This window comes from Bos grunniens, chromosome 8 (assembly GCF_055505025.1).
Source record: "Bos grunniens cultivar Pamir isolate PY7600 chromosome 8, Bosgru_T2T1.0, whole genome shotgun sequence".
Lineage (NCBI taxonomy): Eukaryota > Metazoa > Chordata > Mammalia > Artiodactyla > Bovidae > Bos > Bos grunniens.
This window is the reverse complement of record NC_141172.1, coordinates 26500676-26524288: the sequence shown is the minus strand read 5'-3', so window position 1 is coordinate 26524288 and position 23613 is coordinate 26500676. Positions and strand designations below refer to the sequence as shown.

The 23613-nt window shown below is 40.8% G+C and overlaps 1 protein-coding gene and 1 long non-coding RNA gene across 28 annotated transcripts in view; one reads left to right on the top strand and one right to left on the bottom strand.

The window, feature by feature from the left end:
- Positions 1-23613, bottom strand: part of BNC2 (basonuclin zinc finger protein 2) — a 485666-nt gene that overhangs the window by 22208 nt on the left and 439845 nt on the right. For 11 of the 23 annotated variants that reach the window (XM_086415007.1, XM_086415005.1, XM_086415010.1 and 8 more), the window contains 2 exons: positions 3542-5511; positions 3037-3102 (listed from right to left, as the gene is read on the bottom strand). In XM_086415007.1, coding sequence (XP_086271133.1) covers positions 3037-3102; positions 3542-5511 — 2036 coding nt within the window. The remainder of the gene's footprint in view (positions 1-3036; positions 3103-3541; positions 5512-23613) is intronic. The other 12 variants (XM_086415024.1, XM_086415003.1, XM_086415008.1 and 9 more) reach the window with 2 other exon arrangements.
- LOC147366863 (uncharacterized) overlaps positions 1-23613 on the top strand; it is a 153480-nt gene that overhangs the window by 94204 nt on the left and 35663 nt on the right. Inside the window, exon 3 of one of the 5 annotated variants that reach the window (XR_015169505.1) lies at positions 14723-17507. The exons of 3 other annotated variants lie outside the window; for them this stretch is intronic. This is a non-coding gene — a long non-coding RNA (uncharacterized LOC147366863). Of the gene's footprint in view, positions 1-6578; positions 6948-14722; positions 17508-23613 lie in introns of those variants that run through there. One more of the 5 variants, XR_015169507.1, reaches the window with a different exon arrangement.

Sequence of the window (23613 nt, the reverse complement as noted above, 5' to 3'; positions counted from 1 at the left end):
AAAGAAGTCCAGATGTCTAGTGTCAGTATACACTTAAATACTTAAATATCAGCCATCGCCTTATAGTTCTGTAGTTCTTTACAGGGAAAGTAATTTACATTGTGCTTCTAAAACTCAGAATAAAAAGTACCCTAACAGCCACCTAATGACCAGATGAATTGGAGTTTGTGTATATTAGCTTGCTCTGTGTCATTAGTGTGGAATGGTCCTCTTTGCTTTCAAATTTATTAAACTCACACTCATTCACAAATGTATAGAAAGGACACTTCTGATACTTCACTCAGAATCCTCAGCCCTCACAAACCTTGCTTGTGCCCCACTCTCTCGCTCATGTCCCTTTTGGTGACTTCACACAAAGAATATTGTTTTTCAAAAAGCCTTCAATCTGATCTTACAAGACCTAGAAAGATGCTAAGCAAAGACTTGGACATCTCTGCTAACTAGTCGCCAAGTGTAAAACACAGCATTTACCATCTTTCTACTTCCATCCTGCTAACTGCCTGTCTGAGACCAAACACACAACTCCCTCAAATACAATCATCTTGAAAGAAGCCCAGGAAGACCTGTTTCTCACTCCGGTAAGGTGTTCTAAGCCCAAAGACAAGAAGGCTGCTTTCATAAATAGAAGGAAGAGGGTTTATTCTGTTAGTTTTATCACAGGTAAACCCCTTGCATACTTCGACCCCAACTCAAAATGCCTTCTAATGCTCTGTTTGCACAAGGAAGATGCTGCAGAGTCCAGGATGGATGAATCAAGATGCTGGGGAGAGGAGAGAAATGGACACAGGGACAGCAGGATTAGAGACAGGGGGGGATTTCTGCTTGGGAAGGTGTGTTGGGTCACAGAAAGGTAAGAAAACTCAGCCTAACTTCACAGTGGATTGAAGAGGAAAAAAGCAGGGATGAAATTCCTGGGGTTCTTGCGACTGATACAGGAAGAGTGAAGAGACAAGGGAAGAGAAGTCTACTGGGTAGATTTGAGATGTGAGGCAGAGGCTTTGTGAATAAGGAGATCAAATTACAGGTCAACATTAGTTGATGACAATGAAACAGGGGTACAATTATAGTGCAGTTATGTTTCCTGAGATGCAAAAGAGGATGGTATTCAATGGCACCCCTGTTTTTGCGTATTCGGTGGTAGCTATGCTCACATATTAACTCAAGTCATAGACTCAACAAGGATGAACACTCTTCTTATAAAAAAAAAAAAGTTGAAGTATCAAAGTTTCTGCTAAGTGTTTACCCTGGGGTCAAAAGATTTGAGGACTCTTGCAAAGCAAAGTTTCAAGTGAGAATCAGAAGACTTTCTTGTACAGTACTTTTTTTTTCCAATTTGCTTTTTATCGTGTGTGACAAAATTCCAGAATTAAAACGATTCGGTGTGACGTGCTATTTCACCCATACGAAATGTAATCACCTGTCTTCTGGGGTTTGCAATCTCTTGTGAGACTGAACATACATATCTGTATTATGCTTCCCACCTGGAATATCCTATATCCTAGTTATCCTGGGCAGTGGTCTTAACTTGTGTATGGATGGTCACCCATGGAACACTCAATCCTTAAGAGTAAAATTAGAGACTGAAATATTCTGCTTCTGTCAATAAATGTTTTTCCTCAGACAAACCACCCTCTGCACAGTACTTCCTTATACACTGAGGCATAAAAACAGCGCTCGTGTTTTCTGGTGGCTTGATGTAAATGAAAGCACCAAGCTTTGGGTGTTGTAGCCTTTAGTCCCAGAGCCATTTATTTGAGTGTTATGACTTGCAGTATTTTCAGCAAACCAACTAAAACTGTGATAGGAATTCATGCAAATAAGCTTAAATTTTGGCTTGTCTTCAAACACTCCATTTCCATAAATATTTTATGCAGTTTTTCATGAGTCTTTTATTTTTGTTAAAAAAAAAATTCCAATGCATTAACCTCATTATCACAAGTGCACTATTTCAAGTGTAAAAGAATGAATATTACTTACAAACGTGGGGGGGATGGATATAGTATTATATTTTATTATTCAAAGTCTAGCTATCTTAACTGCTGTATTCTGGGACTGTCAATGATAACCTGGAACTGAAAAGAACTCTGTGACCATAAAACATTTTTACAGAACAAGGTAAATGGAGTTGGGGGGAGGGAATTTTTTAAGAAGATAGATTTCTCTTCAAACCATGTTTTGAATTGTATGAAGAAAGCCACCCAATTTTTTCTCAGAGATTTTGCTTTTCATGCATTGGGTCCCTTGTATTTTAGTAGAAAGGAAAATATTTTTTTCTTTTATTTTTAAGAAGACTGAATTTTTAAATATGGAAAAAACAGAACATTATAGAGGCAGGTCACTACTTTTCAGCATACTTCTATTGTTGTTACTTTATGAAACAACTCTACCCACCGGGGAAACACTAGAATTTGGGTGGTAGCTATTTGGAAACTTCCTAGTTAATATTGTTTCTTCTACATATATTGATTTTTACCATGTAAAAAATTTTCTCCAGATACATTATTAAAAGACAATGTAAAACCAAAAACTGCATTTGTTATAATGGGATGAACTAACTGTGTGACTCCAGTTAGGCGGGTGTATACTCTGCTCATAAGCTTATCTCCACAAGAGGAGGACAGCTCTACTACTCCACCACTGACCACCTTAACACATTCCTTTTATATTACATTTTCTTTAAGATTGAAAAAGAACACTGCAGGTTTAGGACCAGCTGCTTCTGTTTAAGCCCAACTGTTTCAGAGCCACAGCTACATACCTAAGGTGTGATGTCATCTGAAGGCTGGACATAATATATTCTAACTGATCCTCAAAGTATATGCATGCCTCCCCTTCTATGCATAATTCCCATGACAGACTATATGTTAGAGATGTGCTCAAAGACATTGTGAAGTTGAAGTAACCCATAATCGTCATTACATTTCCCCATATCAACAATTACTTTGGTCCCATTGTCTTCCGGTATTTCTACGACTCTTAAAGAATTCATGGACACACTAAATACTCATGTAAGAATGATAACATTTCTGGTTATACCTACGCAGATGCAGGCTGTCTCGATGTCCTGGACCTATGGTTCTTTCCATCCGTAAATTTCTGTTTCTATATTGGATAAATACGTGTGTATGAAGATAATATATTGATTTAATTATAAAGCCACAAGGCAAAGCAGAAATATATATAACAGAAGCTGCAGCTTCTAAGTGAAGGTTCACGGGAAAGCAGGGAACTGTGTACACAGTTAACTTATTCACACCTAGATGCATGGAAACACACACACACAAACACACACACGGAGCACAGAGAAAAATGGCGTGCATTACTGAGTAAGATGGCGTATGATTCTGCATGCTTAATCAGAACAAGCACCGACTGCAACAATCCTTCACGAGCATGGCAGCCTGGGGATCACGCGGTCACTGTGGACAGTCTTTACAGTGCATCGAAAACATCCAAGTTGGATTATTTTTTAATGTGTCAAGTCCACCATGACTGGCACCCTCCACCCCCCAGCAGGAGCAGCCAATGGAGATTTACTGACCTGTCTCTGCTTCGGCGAGAGGGGAAGGCAGCGTTGCAGCCAGCCACCGTGCAGACATGCATCTCTTTCAAGTGAACGTTCCTGTAGTGAAGCTTCACGCTGTAGGAGCTTTTGAAACTCTTCTTGCACACATAACAGATTTTAGGGTCTGGGCTAGAACACAGGTCCCCTTCTGGGGAGAACTTCTGAGGGCTGCCGTAATTCAGAGAGGATGTAAAACTCTCGTGCAGGGCTGCCATGCTGGCACCCCCGCCGTTGTACAGCCCATACTGGCTCATGTAAAACATGTCGTAAGTGGGGTCTGTAAACTCCTCCTTCACCTTGATGACATCCTGGTGAGAGGGCTCACTGTGGTTCTCGTCCGGCCTCTCACTGTTCATCAGGACTTTCTCACTCACCTCACCGTGCATGTGCTCATCCCCCTCCATGGATTCCTCACCGAGTTTGGGCTCCGAAGACTCAGACTCATTCTCATAGTCCCGCTCAGGTTCTTGGTCCTCAGAAGTCATGCTGTCAGCCCTTCTTATCTCTGTCCTTGAAATGCACCGGGTCCTGCTATGCTTAGAAAAGTCCTTCACCGACATGCCCGGACTCATCTCCTCCTGGGAGTGGCAGTGATTGTCATGGCTCCCATCGTTCACCACAGCCCCGCTGTCATTGGGGTCGTCATCTTCATCGTCAAACTCATCGGCGGTATCGATAATTTCCTTCTCGATCTTCACAGGCATACTGGACTTCCTGGGCTTCTTCTTGGGTGCCAGGTCGGCACTGGGCTCATGAGTGGCCATCATCACTACTGGCACTGCTGGCTCAGAGGGCGGTGGGGGGTGCTGCTCTATGGTACCACTGGTTGGAATGATGGGACTGGTTGGGAGGGAGGTCGGAGGACTCACCATTTCCCCTGGAGTGAGTAAACTTCTATAAAATGGAGGAACGGGTTGGACAGTCTTTAGCCCAGAGAACACCAGCTGGCTAGGGAGAGGGTTCTGTAAGACGGGGTCTAGTGGGGGAGTGGTAAAACCCATTGGGGGCCGGCCAGGGCTCGTGAGTGTGAGATTCGATTTTGTACTTGCTATGACGGGGGTGGCGGCCCCGGACGTGGCCCGGATTAAATCTTTGTCTCGGTTATTCCTTAGCATAGGCATGTGAAGGCGAGGGTTAGGGTTTGCACTGTGGCGGTTCCGGCTGCGGAGGGAGCTAAAGACCATATTGCAGCCTTCAATGGTGCACCGATGTTTGATCTTCAGGTGAACGGCGTTATAATGGATTTTGAGAGTACCTTTGTCATAGAACGTCTTCCCACACGCGTTACAGAACACTCTTCCCTTCCGGGAGGCTGACCCCATCCTTCTCATCCGGTGGATCCGGAATGAGCTCTTCGGGTGTTCAGTTTTGGACAGATCACTGACTGGGGCGGAATTCTGAATGGGAGACACGCAGGCTGGCTCGGTTTTGGGCTCCACGTTAGTGATGCTGGTCAGGGCATTTCTATTGGGCGTTTGATCATTCTTGTAGGGCGTGGGGGAGACTTCAGACTCACTGCTCTCATTATATTCATTCTGGGTCGAAAGGCTGGGCTCCCGCAGCCTCAGTCCTGGTTGCTCTAACAGCAGCCCGTTTGGAGGCAATCCTAGCAGCGGGGCTGAGACTGGGTTTATGTACTGGAATGGCAGCAGGAAGGCGAGGCTGTTGGGGATGTTTTCGAAGTGATGAATGCTGGAAGGGTTGCTGTTCTCTAGATGGGCGAGGAGGCTGGGACTCCTGGTGCGATTATTGCTCTCAATGAAAGTTCTGATGTCTGAGTCTGTCTTTGAAGATGGTACAGCTACGGCCTGCCCTTCTTTCTCCTGAATCGCCATCAGCTCCACGATGGATTTGGTTTCTCCGAACCGCAGAAACTGCTGAAGGGTGATGATTTCCTCTTCTCGAGACATGATGGCCCAGCGGTCCAGCACCTTGCCGGCAGCATCCTGGAGGCCACATCAAAGAAACGACAAAGACAAACACAGAAACTTATTGATTGTGCATAATTACTCAGTGCAGCTGAAGGTGCTCTGTCTGCTCATGGAACACCACGAGCGAGAGCAGAAAACAACATGCAAGCTCTGTTAATACAAGTTGATCCATGAAGCAAACTTCTCTGCCATGCAAATGCAGTCATTAGAGTCACAGTTAGAGAAACAGATTGAGTTTAATAATGTCAAAGCAAACAAAACGTAGACCACTGGGGATCTGTGATCTAAAATGCCTACAATCTACTGCTACTTTTAACAACAATGGTCTATAGACTATGCAAGTATTTAGCATATATTAGTATAAGACGTGAACTCTTGCTGTGCGACCCAGTGTATGCAAAAGCAAAACAGAACATGGTACCTTAATCTTTATCAAATAGTGACACCAAAGGAAGGAATTAGGTACATTTTTCAAATTTTATTTAACACAATCAGACATGACACTGGATTCAATGATGAAACTGCCTTTAAACAGGAGCTATTATCTGAATTTCTAAATCACGAAGATGAATGAAGTAGCATCACCCCCATACTCACATTGCTACGCTGCATTTCTCCACTTTTAAGTGGCTGAATTTTAGTGTCACGTTACAGTAGGCAATTTCATAAGGTAGAGTAAGGAAACACAGTAATTGTACTTTTTCTGAAAATTGATTGTAATTCTATGATTCAAAGTTTGAGTTAAGAGTATTTGACTTTTTATGATCTTGTTATAAATGACAGTTATAGATATTCAGAAAGTAAACCTGTGATGGATTTAGATAAGAATGTGTAAAAATATTGTCTCTTAACATCCTGCTCTGATAGTAGAGAGCGTCCACAGAGAATACACATCAGTAATCACCAGACTATGTGTTGTTAAATATACATTAAAAGCATTTCACACTTTCATTTTTGCTAGTAACTATGAGATATGCCTGGAGGTAGGACTTAAAAACCCTGCAATGTAATGTCAGGCAATCCATTTCAGTATGGATTGAGAGAAACCTATTCAAACACTTAATGACTCCATCATCTTCTAGGGCACAGCTCCTTCCTACCAGGACAGGACACTTGGCAACCCTCTGTGAACAGCACTTGTTCCAACCCTTGACAGTCGATTTATGGAAGCACAAAATCATCTTAAATGCAAGACAAGAGCCTTATTAATTACAAAGAGGAAAATCATCACATTGTAAGGGAGAAACCTAGCAGACACCACCGTAACCAACTTGCCTAAATGAAGGATCATCACAGACCTTGTGATCTATATACTGAAAAGGATACACTGTGGTTTCTGTGGCGTGCTTGCCCAAAAAAATGCATACCTCAATCTAATTATGAAAAAACATCAGATAAATCAAAACTAAAAGGTGTTCTGCAAAACAGCCCCAAGTATTCTTCAAAGTGTAAATGTTGGGAAAGATTTTTTTAAAGTCAAAGAAAGACCAAAGATTGGTTAGAGATTGGAGGAGACTAAGACAGCACAAATGAATATAAGATTCTAGGGATCCTAGACCGGAAAAAGTACATTTGTGGGAATAGTGGTAAAATTTCAGGAAAGTCTCTCAATTAGCGAACAGCACGGATCAATCCTAATTTCTCGGTTTTAACAACTGTCCTATGCATGTGTAAGATGTTACATTAGGGCAAACAGGATAGAGGGAACTGTACTATTTTTGCAAGAGAGAATTCTCTCTCATAGATAGTTCTATTCAGCCCCGTGATGTGAAATTCTCTCTGGACCACAACTGTATGGTCTGAATCACAACACCTAATTCGATATTAAGGTGATACTTGTCACTTATTTAAATTACTTAAAAAAGAAGCTCTAATAGTTATAAGCCATTCCTTATAAGGCTCATTTCTGGCATTCTATCCTTTTATATGTGTGTTGGTGTACTACCTGACCTGCCTCTTGAGAAATCTGTATGCAGGTCAGGAAGCAACAGTTAGAACTGGACATAGAACAACAGACTGGTTCCAAATTGGGCAAGGAGTACATCAACCCTGTATATTGTCACCCTAACTTATATGCAGAGTACATCATGAGAAACGCTAGGCTGGATGAAACACAAGCTGGAATCAAGATTGCTGGGAGAAATATCAATAACCTCAGATACGCAGATGACACCACTCCCTGTGGCAGAAAAAGTGAAGAACTAAAGAGCTTCTTGATGACAGTGAAAGAGGAGAGTGAAAAAGTTGGTTTAAAACTCAACACTCAGAAAACTAAGATCATGGCATCTGGTCCCATTAACTTCCAGCAAATAGATGGGGAAACAGTGGAAACAGTGAGAGACTTTATTTTCTTGGGCTCCAAAATCACTGCAGATGGCGATTGCAGCCATGAAATTAAAGACGCTTACTCCTTGGAAGGAAAGTTATGACCAACCTAGACAGCATATTGAAAAGCAGAGACATTACTTTGTCAGCAAAGGTCCATCTAGTCAAGGCTATGGTTTTTCCAGTGGTCATGTATAGATTTGAGAGTTGGACTATAAAGAAAGCTAAGCACCAAAGAATTGATGCTTTTGAACTGTGGTGTTGGAGAAGACTCTTGAAAGACCCTTGAACAGCAAGGAGATCCAACCAGTCCATCTTAAAGGAAATCAGTCCTGAATGTTCATTGGAAGGACTGATGCTAAAGCTGAAAACTCCAATTCTTTGGCCACCTGATGCAAAGAACTGACTCACTGGAAAAGACCCTGATGCTTGGAAAGATTGAAGGCAGGAGGAGAAGGGGACGGGATGAGATGGTTGGATGGCATCACTGACTCAATGGACATAAGTTTGGGTAAACTCCGGGAGTTGGTGATGGACAGGGAGGCCTGGCGTGCTGCAGTCCATGGGGTCGCAAAGAGTCAGACATGACTGAGCGACTGAGCAACTGAACTGAACCACGTAAACTGGCAAATACAGATGTCCCTCCCTCATTTGCAGGAGAACTTAGCCTTCAGATTAGACACTCTCATGCAGTTCTCTGTTCACAACAGTCATACCATGGTATGCCGACACAGTGACTGACTGGATAATCCTGGAGTTGCGAAGTAGCTGCTTTTTCAAAAGTATCACTGGTAGCAATGGTCTCCCTTACATCCTTTTTTGGGACAGGGGAGTAGAGGAGACTTTTGGTATTGTAAATAAGCAGAGAAATAAATTGTGATTTTACAGAGATTATCTCATTTGAGTCTTTTAACAGCTTCCAGAGCTTGGCAAATGTTTAGCAGATGAGACACCAGAGGTATGACTGCTTAAGGTTGCGAAGATGCTAACTGGGGTCTAGGACTTGAACCCAGAAATTCTGACTCCAGGTTCATTGAACTTACTGAGGCCATTTTCGAGGTGGGCACACTGCGTCTGTGATAACAAGGGGCAAGACCTCTCCTGAACAAGGCTGGTCTCCAGATCACTGTCATGACCTCTTCTACACCATTTTCCCTTTACCATCAAATCCATTTTCTTGATTATTCTTTTTATGAACGCGTTCACTGTGGAAACTCAATCTGAGTGGTGTATAGTCATTTTTACCTCAGGTTCTTCCTAGGTAGCCTGCACCTAAATCTGCATGTTGATACCGTACTTACAGAGCTGGCAGCCTCTGATATTAAAATAGGCCTCAGAAACCATAGCAACTGATCAAACCCACCTGAGGCATCTCTTTTCCATCACCCTTCTGTCTTCCCTCCCCTAATGGTACACAGCAGTCCCATATGGTTTCTCTTTTCTCCTGTCCCGCCACGAATGCCTGCTGCTATTTCTAAATCTACTGCCTTTCAGATTCTTTTTTAGTCCTGAGTGGCTGTCTCCACTAAAAGAGAGACTGCTCTGTTAAACTACTTACTTCTGGTGGAAGAGATCCAGGTAAGCAAGGTTTAGAACTTTGCTGGTTTCCTGAATGATAAAAGAGAAGCTTTATTTATTGTGGTAACAGAAGCATCCGTTTATAATTTACCTGGAAGGACAACATAGTATCTTTGTAAATGAATGTGCCTGGGGACAGGTCAACTATCTACATGACATACTCCAACTAGAATCCTCCTGACAGGGTACCCTCTGGATTCAGGCAATGTGAAGTTCTTTTCAAAGAAGCCATCATTCATCAAGACCATCTAAAGACCTTCCCTTTCATAAACAGAGAAACTGCAACACGAAACAAAGTTGATTGTCTTATGTAATAGAATGGGTCTGAAAGCTCAATGCAAGGAATGAATATCAGCTTTAGCATATCCTTGGGTTTAAGCAGTTGAAGGGAGTTAGAAATCATCAAAGGAAAACAAAGGAGGCCCAGGTTTTTTGCCTGCAGATCTTTGTGACAGAAGTAATCAGGATCTGGTGCAGTGATTCTTAAACCATGGCTTAAGATTCCTCTGTTAAGACTTTCCATGAGTGGCCTATATGCTATCAAAAAGGACCACTCTGCAAGGAATTCAGAGTAGCAATCTGGTAACTTTCAGGACAATGTGACACTGCTGTACAATGAAAGACATGGTCATTTCTTTTAAAATTAACTAATTTTTACTTTATTTAACTCAACTATTGGCTCAAAATCAGCTGGGGGAAAACTGGTCCTTCCTCACAGATAGTTTGAGAAGTACAATACAAATCTAAAACCTAGGCCTCCTCATCATGTCAACTACACTTTACCAGTGATTGAGAGCCATAAAAAGAATTTGGTATTGTCACAAAATAAACAGTAATGGAAAAAATTCAGTTAGGCCACTATGAACGTTCTGACCACTTCATACTGGGATGCCAGACTTGTGTATGAATGAAAAGTCACATCAGAGTGAGTAACTGGATTCGTGGCCTTCCCATTCATGTTGTAGTTGGTGACTGAGTTACTTTAGGCTCCCCCATTTGTAACCAGAGCTCAGTGACCATTTCATTGGAAATTATTATTTACAAAATGAGGATGAGAAGATTTGTCCTGTTAAGTGAAATGCAAAGTATTAGGATAAATATTTTTTTAATTTTTGGCTGCACCATGCCAGTTTGTGGGATTCTAGTTCTATAACCAGGGATCAAACACAGGCCCTTGGCAATGAAAGCACGGAGTCCTAACCATTGGACCTCCAGCGAAGTCCCTAGGATAAGTATTGATTTCCTATGATAATAATTGGCTATCCTATTAATTAGAAGATTTGTAACCAAATAATCCAGACTTATAAACAAGTTTTACTGTGTTCAGAAACAGTATAAAACACTTAAAATATTTACATCTAAACATTTTAAATGAAAAGACTTCCTTTTATATTCACTGAACTGGTGCTTTTATCACTTAGGAAAAATCTGGCACCCAGTTCAATATGGGTCCAGACTGAACTAATACAATACTGTAAAGTTTAAAAATAAAATAAAATTTAAAATAAAAAAAATATATATATAAATTAAAAAAAAATAAAATCTTTGTCAGTAGGGTCACGATCATGGTTTCAACGGTTTTATTTGAGCCCCTTTTTCATATCAAAACATCTTACATGATGCGTAATTTTAAAACCAAAGTCAAGTTAAGATCGGCTGTTTTTTCTTATGTGAGGGAAAGGGAGAATAGAGAAGGAAAGATGTAAAGAGACTGGAGAGAGACCAGATAGAGACTTTGGGATCATTAGACTGACTGTCAGCTGACCTTAAGCCCCGAGAATCTGCTTGAAGGCCAAGAATAAACCTGTTTGTGCTCATGGCAGGCCACTAGCATGCTAGAACATAGAGGGAAACACTGCCTTTCCTTCCACACATGGAAATGAGACCGAATAGTAAACACAGCAGAGACCTAGGGCCTATTTGCTCTAGCAGTATTCACATTATGAAGAAATGAGCAAACGGCTTAAAGACCAGCACAAAATAGTTTAATTTTCAACTCTATTTCATGAATATCTTTCTGTCAAATTTAAGGCATAATTTAAAGGAAAAATCCAAAAACGATTAGCTAAAAACTAAAAACACTTCCCCTTTGATCTAATTTTAAAGCTTTTAATGAAATGCTATCCACCTAAAACAAAATGAGAGGTTTACGAGACATACTTTCTGATATCATGTCTAGATTTGCAAGCATCGTGTGCTATCCTTAAGGTATTATTCCATTCCAACTGTATTGGCAACTTATTTTCATGACCGGTTTCCTACTGGGATTTTCTCTTCTTTCTGGGCTGGAGGAAGCACAAGCTGGAATCAGGATTGCTGGGAGAAACATCAATAACCTCAGATATGCAGAAGACACCACCCTTATGGCAGAAAGTGAAGAAGAACTAAAGAGCCTCTTGATGAAAGTGAAAGAGGAGAGTGAAAAAGTTGGCTTAAAGCTCAACATTCAGAAAACTAAGATCATGGCATCCGGTCCCATCACTTCATGGTAAATAAATGGGGAAACAATGGAAACAGTGAGAGACTTTATTTTTTGGGCTTCAAAATCACTGCAGATGGTGACTGCAGCCATGAAAGTAAAAGACACCTACTTCTTGGAAGGAAAGTTATGACTAACCTAGACAGCATATTAAAAAGCAGAGACAATACTTTGTCAACAAAGGTTCGTCTAGTCAAGGCTATGGCTTTTCCTGTGGTCATGTATGGATGTGAGAGTTGGACTATAAAGAAAGCTGAGCGCTGAAGAATTGATGCTTTTGAACTGTGTGTTGGAGAGGACTCTTGAGAGTCCCTTGGACTGCAGGAGATCCAACCAGTCCATCCTAAAGGAGATCAGTCCTGGGTGTTCACTGGAAGGACTGATGATGAAGCTGGAACTCCAATCCTTTGGCCACCTGATGCGAAGAGCTGACTCATTGGAAAAGACCCTTATGCTGGGAAAGATTGAGGGCAGGAGGAGAAGGAGATGACAGAGGATGAGATTGGTTGGATGGCATCACTGACACAATGGACTCTGGCAGTTGGTGATAGATAGGGAGGCCTGGTGTGCTGCGGTCCATGGGGTCCCAAAGCATCGGACACGACTGAGTGACTGAACTGAACTGAACTTCTTTCTCCTTTAGGAGTTCAGGTATTAAGGCAAGAGGAATAGACTTGCGTAGAAGGTAGAGAAACGATCTCAAGCCAATCCAGCTTGAGATCTATCAAAACTGAACTATTAATTGCAGAGTTAAAACCTAATGAAACCATGCTATGCAAAACTTGAAACATAAGTTTTGCCAGGTTTACTTGATGTTTAAGTCTTAATTAAACAAATAGTGGGAGATATACACAAAGGAATACTACTGGGCAATAAAAAGGAATAAACTATTGATAGAAACTAACCTTAAGAATGAAAGAAGTCAGACCTAAAAGATAACAGATGTCACTATGCCAGTCAGAGGAATCATCCTTGAAAAGTAAGCCTACAAGAGGAGAAGTGAGATCAGTAGTTGCCAGGGCCCAAGGGTAGAAGAAAGGACTGACTGTAAAAGAATAGTGGGAACTTTAGGCAGTGATGGAAATGTTCTATATCCTAAGGCTGATGTATATATGACTATATAGGTTGTAGACTTTAAAACCTCCGAGATTTTTTGGCATGTAAAGTATACCTCAATGAAGCTGACACAAAACATTAAACTATGAAAATTGCATGAACTCTCAGAACTCAACATTCACAACTTTCCCCATTTATATACAGACCATCTTCTTGTTCCCTGCATTCTGTTGTAACCAGAAAAACACACACCCCCTCCTCCATTCTCTCCTATCTGTAGGGGGTACACAACAGTCCACTGATGTGGTGAGTAAACATGAGAATTTCTATTTTCGTAACCTAAAAAGACATGTGTTACATTTTTATATGTAAATTTACAATATACTACTAACTTAGAAACAGCTTCACACACACTGGGGTGCACGCTCATGTATTTTATGAAAAGTATGAAAAGAAGGTGTAGTCATAAAAAGTTTAGGCTGCTTCACTACAGAGCTAATACTGACATGTGGCAGACACGGAGCATGCACACACATCTTCACACACACTTTGGAAGAAGTTGAAGAGTAGTCTGTTAATTCACCTAAGCTCCCCTTCACCTGCCTTTGTGCTGGCCTCTTGGTTAGGTGGACGTGTGTCAAGGAAGTGACCCAGAAATTAGGAAGTTTATCATTTAACTGGTAGATCACCTCAGGGGGAAGTGGTGGGCTCGGACTATTATCTCAGATGTCGTGAACAGGGCCATTCCCTCAACTTCATATGGCGGTGTAGGGGGTGCTGCAAATGAGACTTCATGTATGCCCCCCGAGCGCTGGGCGGGGCTGCATGTGAGGGCTGAAGGCACTACCTATAGCTTTACCAAAAAAACCAATCTTACAGAAGTTATAGAAGTCCTCTTCTCTCCTTTTCACCTACAAGCTACCTGTTTTAGAACTCATGTGGATCCATATGTGACAAGCAGATATTTCAATTTTCCATTGTTCCTCTAAAAGTCAAGTTACTTTTAAACTTCTCTTCAGCCAAAAAGTTTAACTGGTCTGGGTACTCTCCACAAATATCAGAGCCACTCCCCCTCTTTTTGTTAGGGGGGGGGAATGGCTAATTATTTATTTATCTAATTTACATGACTGGCATGGGTTAAAATTTGTGTGTGTGTGTAAGCAAGCAAGAAGTGGGGGTGGGGAGGGGTGGGGGTGTGCAGAAGGGGGCAGAAGAAGAAAAATGGTAAAACAACAACAAAAAATTCTTATTGAAAATAACAGATTCTGGGAAGCACTTGGGGGAAATTTTGTAGGCAATATTGTGATAATTTTTGAGAAACACTTGAAATTATGTGGGGAAACAACTTGGCATGCTTATTTGTTTTAGCAAATTTACATTTAAACACTTATTTCTGGGAGGGCACCGACTGAAAGATGAACCACTACCATATACAGTATACACTGGAACAGTCTGCTTGTGGAAGTAAACAGAATCATACTCTTCTTTATTCAGAGTTCTTTCAAGTGAGTGAGCTTTTCCAGTGTTTCAGGCTAGTATTTCCAGGCCAGTTGAAACAACTGTAATATCTGTAGGCAGAGTGAGGCATGCTCATTTATACCATGATTGCACCAAATGGTTCAAATTAGACTTGATAAGAAAAGAAAATCAAATTCGTTTTGGGTAATAAAAACTACCCGATTTCCAACATTTGGAAATTTGTGTTTTGCAGAATTTCTCAAGAGCATCATTTTAGCTTTTAAATACAATGTTGACCAGTCCATTCTTGCTTCTTCTGCCCCTCCCCAGGACAGAAGGGTTCCATGACAAAGAATCAACAGGGTGTGGTACAAAAAGAAATGAAAACTTGCAAAGAAAAATCAAGACTGGACTTTGCTAACATTCATGCACATTTATCCCTTCTGGGAAACAAATATGCTTTCCTCATCAACCCAAGCCCATTGATGTCATGAAATGTGTGCACAGACATCAGAGCTATGTATATATTGGCTGGCTGTGATTATAGAAGCTGGTGCTAAATTCATTGTGCGTGGATTATAAAGGACCTGTCTGAAGTATCTTTCCAATTCCTCCTTTTTCCCCCAAAGGAGAAATGAACTCTATAGGAATATCCACCACTGGTTAGAATGACAGAGCTCTCAAAAAACTTTGCCTTAAAGAATTTTCTGTCAAGGTGAGACTCTTATTAGTCCTTGCTAACACAGGTCTGTTCTCTATAAATACCATTTGCACATTAGGGATTAACTTTAAGAGCTACTTATCACATACATGTGCATGTACACAAACGTGTACCTGTAGAGAGACTACCATCCTCAGGTTACTGCACGAATCTCATTATAAATCAGTCGTCTTATAAGATGAAAAATGTTCAATCATGAAGAATTGGTAGTATACTAAGGAAAGGCATATCAAATTACTTGAAAAAAAAAAAAAAAAAGTACAGAATTAAGGAATTCATCTCCTTGGATGAAACTGGAAGTCTGAAGGAAATGGCCCCTGACTGCAGTTGGGAGCAGAAGGAAAAGACAACATGGTAATTTTATGTGATTTTTAGGTATGGCTCTGGTAGATTTTTCAAGAGATAAATCCCTACCATTTCTGTTTCTGATCCTTATTTGAAGCTACTTTTCAGTGAAGAAGGTATCTTTTAGAAGAAGAAACAAATTATTGAGAAATTGAACAATACACCCTCCCAAAATGACCACTTTTCAAACCAAGAGGAATCAAAATACCAAGGGATTGGTTTTAAACGGCTCTTCTGATTTTTTTTTAAAGTATATTGTTTGACTTTTTTGATATAAAAATTTACTTTGTTACAGAATGTTCTTGATTATGGACCAGATGAGAACATATAATTCGTAGAGGATGATTGCTTTTCTCCTCAATAACCGTCTGTACAGCAATTTTATTTTAAAATCTGTGATTATGATAGATCACTCCAGGGTTACAACATATTTAATCACAGAAACTCCAGCTAAGCTCTGTTAAAGGCCTGTCAGGATTTCTTCCCTGTACCCAGGAATTTTAGTTTGTCTGGCTTTAAACCAGGTCCATGCATTTCTTCTGTGGGTATTTGTTTGCAAATAAATAAAGCCTTGCTTTGCCATCTACAGAATTTTCAGAGGTGTAAATTACTTTCCACAGTATCTAGAACTGCACTTCAAAGAGTCCAAAGTTATTTTTCAAATTACCTAACTCCACTGTAAATCAAATTTGAGAAACTTTTAAATTAAGACACAATACATTTTAATAATTAACAATGGCATCTTAAGAATCATTTAAGTTTCAAAATAGGAAAACTCAAATCCAGCAGATCTTTATTCCTAGAAGATCAACCTATAATATAAAATTACCCATGCATCTTTAAGCACAGAGTATTTAACTCTGAACTTAGAGGCTAAAAGAGAATTTGGATATTAAAATTTCAGTTTTTGGTTATGCTTAGTACAACTTCCTCATATTCAGCCTCAGAGGAAAATAAAGAACATAAGCAAATGACACCTGAGTTCGAGTCTTCGTTTTGCCAATGATCAGCTGTGTGACTATGAAGTAACCAGTACCTAGTTTCGTTTCCTTATATGTAAGTAAGAGTCCTACTATTCTTGGTGGTGTTTAGCTGCTGTTGTGTCCAACTCTTTTGCAACCCTATGGACTGTAGCCCACCAGGCTCCACTCTCCAAGGGATTTCCCTGACAAGAATACTGGAGTGGGTTGCCGTTTTCTTCTGCAGGGAATCTTTCCGACCCAGGGATCAAACCTGGGTTTCCTGCACTGGCAGGGAGATTCTTCACCGAGCCAGCAGGGAAGCCCCACTAACTTTCTAAGCCTTACTAAAAAAAAGTCAGATTCCCTTATCTGACTATTTATACCTAGAATCTGGACATATAAGACATTTCAATTAAAATGTTTCCAATCTTAGGCTAAAATTTTTCCTCTCAACCAACTTGTGTATCTACAACTTATTTTCAGAACATACGTGTTTATGACTGAAAATATGCCCCCATGAGTTCCTGTATGGTTCCATAATCTGCATGCCTCCCTTGATGCTTTATCAGTAATATGATTAGAGGCAGTAATTCTTCTGGATCACCTTTTACTCCTGCTCAATGTAATGATCTGTTCAAGTGAAAACTTCGCTTGTATAGGGAAACTGTTCCTTCGAAGCCCCCATATCATTATATCAATAGAGTCTGTGGAAATCCTGTAAAACACGAGGCTCAGCCATTCCAAAATAAATATGTTATATCTCCATCAAGCTATATAAATAAGTATCTGTGGTTCTCCTATGATCTCTGGAGTTCTCAGAAACAGCAGTATCTGTATATAAGACTCTTGCCTCAATTAAACCTTTTAAATCGACACAAGTTACTCTTTTGGAGATGATCACCATGAGATGCTAGGGGGTAAGTCATTTTATGGTTCAGGACAGCAAAGGAACAGTTTGAAATCCTCAGAGAAAACACTAGAAACAGGAGGAAGGAGAAGGATGGGCCCTGCAAGTGGTCTTGTTTTCTTCTCCCTTCAGACATAAAGATAAAACCTGAGTCCTTGGACAGCTATAAATCTGCTTGCCTGGCAGTAAACACCACTCACCAGAGCCCGTGCTAACATTTTTGCTTGGAGCTTTACATCTTCTAGTTTACTTTTCTTTCCATAACCAATGTTCTGCCACCAAGCTTGTAGAAAGCTTCCGTCTACCCAGGGGTCTGTGCTGAGGTTTTACGTATCTAAACACAAACCAGAGAGACCCTGGCATTTCCTGATGGGCTTTCCTATAATGTCTGATAAACAGCAAAAATGGGTGCAAAAGAAAACACTTTTTTTTTTTTTTCACGATGAGGATGATTTTCCACATTAGGTAAGGGTCAAAACCTTGGAATGAATTCAAGGTCACAACCTTCAATCTTTGTATGAAGTTTGTCTGTACAACCAAGATCCTCAGTACTCATATCCCAGCTTCCAAAGCTTGAAAGGCTGATTCTAGCTCACATATTATACTTTGAATCGCTCCACAACTGAAGCTGATTGAACAACCCTAAGGAACTTTAACATATTCATTAGGATGTGGGGGAGCAGGGGGAGAAAAGAACTGAACATTCACTAAGCAGTATTCCATACAACACGTGGAGGATGGAGTGTGTGATTGAACAGAGAGATGTATTGGGAGATTTAACTTTGTTCTTCTCTGAGTGTAAGAATGGCAGTAGAACACAAAGATTAATTTCCTGCTTTAGCATTCATCAGGGAACAACACATTATTACTTGTAACACATACACGAGGCTGTTGATGGATATACTTTCCTTTGATTGCTCCGATTAAATGTGTTCCTATAAAAGGCACCCCCACACGTGTGTGTGTAATTATCAATCTACATATGCGTTATCAATTTGCGTTTCTATGTATTTCTAAGCGATCAGTGTAGCTATTAGACATTTTATTTGGCCACAAAACAGAGGTGATTGGGGGTCGGCGGCTGACTGAAGAAATAGGAGATCAAAAAATGCAATCATCAGAGTAAATAATCAACATATGGTACTGTAACGCCAAACTCAGAATTCCAAAACAGAGGAGGGGGAAGCATGCATTACGGAGCACAAGGTAATAACTGCGTCTGCATGCCTTAATACCCTCTTGTCCCAGCAGTCCTGACTTTCGAAGCAGCCCACTTCTCCACATTAACGGTAGTCATTTGGAGAGCAGCAAACGTGCCATTAGAAGCACTTTTACAAGTGTATATTCATCCACCAATTAGCTTAATGTGGCCGCTTTCTGCATATTTTCTATCCAGGCTTGCACAAATCTTATTAATATTTCCCCCTAGCGCTTTGACAGATTACCTTGTCATTACGCATCCTGGAGCCTTTTAAACAATATGGGTAAACTACTGTTTGTGAGGTTAATGACAATTATCCCCTAATTACTGCATAAGTCACTCAGTCCACTTTATCTCATAGGCAGGGTTCTGCTCTGTGTATCTGCCATTGTGTCACCGTAAATGAATCTTGTATTGCTATGTTTATCTGCCACTGCCTTGTAAATTATACTGACAGAAGAATGAACAAATTACTGCATGTCATCACTTAAATACTGCTTCTGAAACGGGGGGGGAAAAAAATGGCTTCAGCACAGAGCTTGAATTGTGATTTTAGCAGATCATTAGTAAAAACATATTTAATGTTTTCTGCTATATTTCAAGGCAGATGGCTTGGAATTTATAGTGAATTCATGATGGCACTGGGGGTAAGTGGAAGGTGAAGAGCGGTGGAAGTAAAAGAAAAGAAAAGGTGAAAACAGAAATAGAAATGCCAGCCCAACCTCCTGAATGCATTTCCTATCAGTACCACAGCTGATGTGGTGCTCTTGAATTACTTTCCAAGATTTTTCAATTCGAAATCAAGTTCCATGGGTTAGGGATAAGCTATACTCTTCAGCTAGGATAATTTTTTTTTGGGCGGGGCGGGGGGGGGTGGTTACTTATAATCAGTCCAGACATAAAACATGGAATCTGTGTAACTGAGAAGAGAGACTGTAATAAAGGCCACAGGCTAAGCCAATTTCATTGATGCATTTTTAAACATCATTAAACAGGCTCACAAATACTGTTTCCAAAGTTGCATTGGAAATTGTTTAACAATGATTACATCAGTGAAATTAGTTTAGTCCCCCTTACTGCCTCAGGGTGACTGTATCTGCTCTAATTTACACAGAAAACAGGACAGTCTGAGTATCATTAAATTTAAAACTGTAAGCCATATTGAGCCAACTACAAATAATTTGGAAGAATTTGTTTTTAACCAGAAATCTGTGATTCTGAAAATTATCAGGTGAACAAATGTTTGCATGAGAACGGGAAGAAACAGCTGGTTTCCTAAGATGACTGTCATTTAATGAGTGTCTTAAAACATTGTGAAATGAGAAACATTCAAAACGCCTCCATTTAAATGACACCAGGGTAGCTGACAACTGGCAAGCTTAAGTGACAGAGCCATCTGAAGGATAGGTGTGTAGAAAGCTGGGTGTGCAGAAAGCTTGCATCAAATCTGCCTTACGAAAGCCACGAGCGTGCAAAGGAGGGCCCACAGCACTGACGATAAAGCTATTTGGCGGAAGCATACACGCATGCACAGACAGGACCTTCTGGTGTATTCACTAAAAAGGGTGGAAAAAAGGTTGCAGCGGAGAAAAAGGAAAAACATGAAAGCCAGAGTTGATGGCCTGACCCAGGGGCCTCAGGGATCCCAAGCAAACCCCTAGGGACTCCCTGTGATCCCCTAAAATTGATCTTAGCGTCTGTCCTGGGTTCAGTCAATGCAGAGTCAATCAAGCAGGTGCTGCGATCAAATATGAAAACGCCATACAATGTTCTTTGCTTTTAGTGTGTTAAGCCAAAGTTAAGGGTTACATCAGTTAATAGCAGTTAAGACTGACATCACTGTGACAACCACTAAGGGATTAAATTTTTCCTGACCTTTTTAAAAAAAAAACTAAGCTACCTATGGATACTGAGTAAACTAGATTTCTTTTATTTTTTTTCTTTTTTGGAAAGTACATTTCTAAATCATTAATTTCCTTTTTCTTTTAACACTGGATTTTCTTGCCTTTAAAAAAAAACAAAAAAAAAACACATTGCTAATGGTACAGCCACTCTGCTTGGCTGGGGATACGGGGAGCCGATGTGCACTTAGGGGAGATAAGATCTTGGTGTCACCTCAGAGAAGAGGCGCACAAACAGTATTTTCTTGAGTTTGTGAAGTTAATGATGGTTACAGAAAGGGAGACAGTGCTGGAGGGATCAATGTAAACGCCCAGAGGTACCTGGGTGTAAGGTAACAGATGAAGACAGCCATTAAGAAAACAAATCGTATTTCCTTGCTCACTTTAATCCACTCTTTACAGACTTTCGTCAAGTTTCCAAAAACTGAGACTCAGAATATTTCATTCCCCTTCCTGGCAAACCTTCAGCGGCTTCCTATTATGCAGAGAGTAAAAAATTCCCTTACGTGACACCTGAAATCCCTTCAAGTGCTAGTGGTAAAGAACCTGCCTGCCAAGGCAGGAGACATAAGCAACGCAGGTTCGATCCCTGGGTCGGGAAGATCCCCTGGAGGAGGCAATGGCAACCCACTCTCGTATTCTTGCCTGGAGAATCCCATGGGCAGAGGAGCACCTGGCAGGCTGCAGTCCATAGGGCCGCACAGTGTCGGACACAACTGAAGTGACTTAGCACACACGCACGATATAGGCCCAATCCACCCCTCCTACATCATCTCCTGCCAGGACCTCTGAACTCCAACTGCAAAGATCTTCTTACCATGAACACCAAGTTCAGCAAAATCTCACCTGCTTCTGAACCCTCTGCTTCTGACACATTTCCATCCTTCAAGGTCCAGCTGAAATTAACCTATACGATATTTCCTATCCTACCCTTTTCCTTCCTTCTCCCCACTCCCAACAAGAATTACCTGCCCCTTCAGCGATCTGCTTATATTTCTATGTCACGTGTATCTCTTTATCACAAGATTATTGTACTTTATTATCCCAACTGCCAGGATCAATCAATACTGAATGAATTCATTAGTATTATGAATGCAGGGGTTGGGAGGCAATTTAGAGGTCATCTAATGCCACTTTTTAATTTTACAGAAGAGAAAATTAACAAGTATCTTGCCCAAGATCAGGAAGCCAGAGTGTGAGGAGCTGACTTGAGAGACTCTGTCCAGCTCCTCTGAGCCAGTCTAGGGCTTTTCTCACAATACTGTCCTTTTCTTTTATGCTGGTGTAAGGACTCGAGTCAGGACAGAGAACACCGACTGTACTGTACTGCCATGCGCTGGGTGTGAGTAGATTCCGCTCAATTGGGAGTCTTTTCAATCCCAGACTAGCCCTACCTGGAAGCCATTTTCCCCTGGACTGGACTCCCCTGCTGGCCATCAAGAAGATGTCCAACACAAATGTGAAGTCATTCTCTAAGACCACTGGTGCAGGGAGGTGGCTTCATTACCAGTGTGCTGGGGGTGAGAAAAAGTTAAGAATGGCAGCTTTAGCCATATTAATATGCTTTTTTTTTTTCTCTGAAAGTACCAGAAAATTATCTACTGCATTTGGAAAATGCTTTTGGCAATGGCATTACATTTATGTTGGACATTTTCAGGATCAGTTTTAAATCCTGGCATACAAAGGACTAGAAGGCAAATGTAACAGTGTCATGGCTGATGTTATGTATTTGCCTACAGAGTGAAGACATGAATTAAATTAGTCAGTTTAATATTAGACACAGAAATGACAAACCACTACAGTTAGAGATGTGTGTGCACGCACATTCTTTCTTCATTTTGTCTGCTGAAAATGACTATACTTATTAATTCCTGAATCCTCATCCACCTTCCCATCAATCCTGCCATCTTTCATCTCTAACCTGCTTTATCACTTTCCTGAGAAAAATATTACATCTGAGGGTTTCTTTAGGGATTCTGCCTCTAGACCCAGTCGCTCAAGAAAAACTGTTATCTGAATCCTGAAAACAAAACAAAATCTGAAATACACTAAGGCATGGAGGCAACTGAAAATGCTATTTTCAGGCTCTGAGTTTGCTTAAATAATACATAGCTGACCCTTGAACAATGTGGGGTTATTATTGACCCTCTGAACAGTCAAAAATCAGCATATAGCTTACAGCTAGTCCTCCACATACGAGAATTGATTCCTCATCTGTGGCTCCATATCCGAGGATTCAACAAATTCTGGAATATGTAGACTGTTGTATTTACTAATGAAAAATATCTGAATCTAAGTGGGACACACAGAGTTCAAACCTGTGCTGTTCAAGGGTCAACTGTAGTCTCTGAGCTTGTCTTCCTCATATATGAAATGGACAAAAATAGCTACCTGCTAGGGCTCTGAGCCAACTCATTAGAAAAGACCCCGATGCCTGGAAAAATTCAAGGCAAAGGAAAAGGGGGCGGCCAAGGATGAGACAGTTAGATAGCGTCACTGACTCAATGGTCATGAATTTGAGCAAACTCTGGTAGATCGTGGACAACAGAGGAGCCTGGCATGCTGGTGGTGTGCAGTTGATGAGGTCGCAATGAGTCAGACATGACCTAGCAACCCATGAAGACAACAAAGGGCTCTGAGGGTTAAAGAAAAATAGTAACGCCTATACTTTTTTGAGCACTTACAACGAGCCGAAGAGGCCTCTAGGAAACATACATGTGTTATGTTCATCTACACTCAAATCAGGTTTGAAGTACTATTACCAGACCCACTTTAAGAGGGGGAAATTGAGGCACATCAAAGTTCATTAACTTGCCTAAAGTCATAAAGCTAGCAATTTCTGGAGCTGGGATGCTAGTCAGTGATCTGAGTCCAGAAGTGCACCAAAACAGAAGGCACTCCTGTTTGCCACCCCTACGCCAGCCTCCATCAGGGCCTGTTTTCTCTTCCCATTGTTCTCTCCAAACTGAAATCCAGGCTTGGATAACTTTGTTGTCCAGCCACATACCTGTCTCTTTATACCTATTCTCTTAAGCTTAGTGATGTCCCACATTACTTCCTAACTGGATTATTTTAACCATTCCTCATTCTTCCCATTTACTCTTTTCATCTCACTTATATTTTGACTACATTCTGATGTCAAGTTGCATCTCCTAAAGTACATCTCTGGTCACATTACAACTTT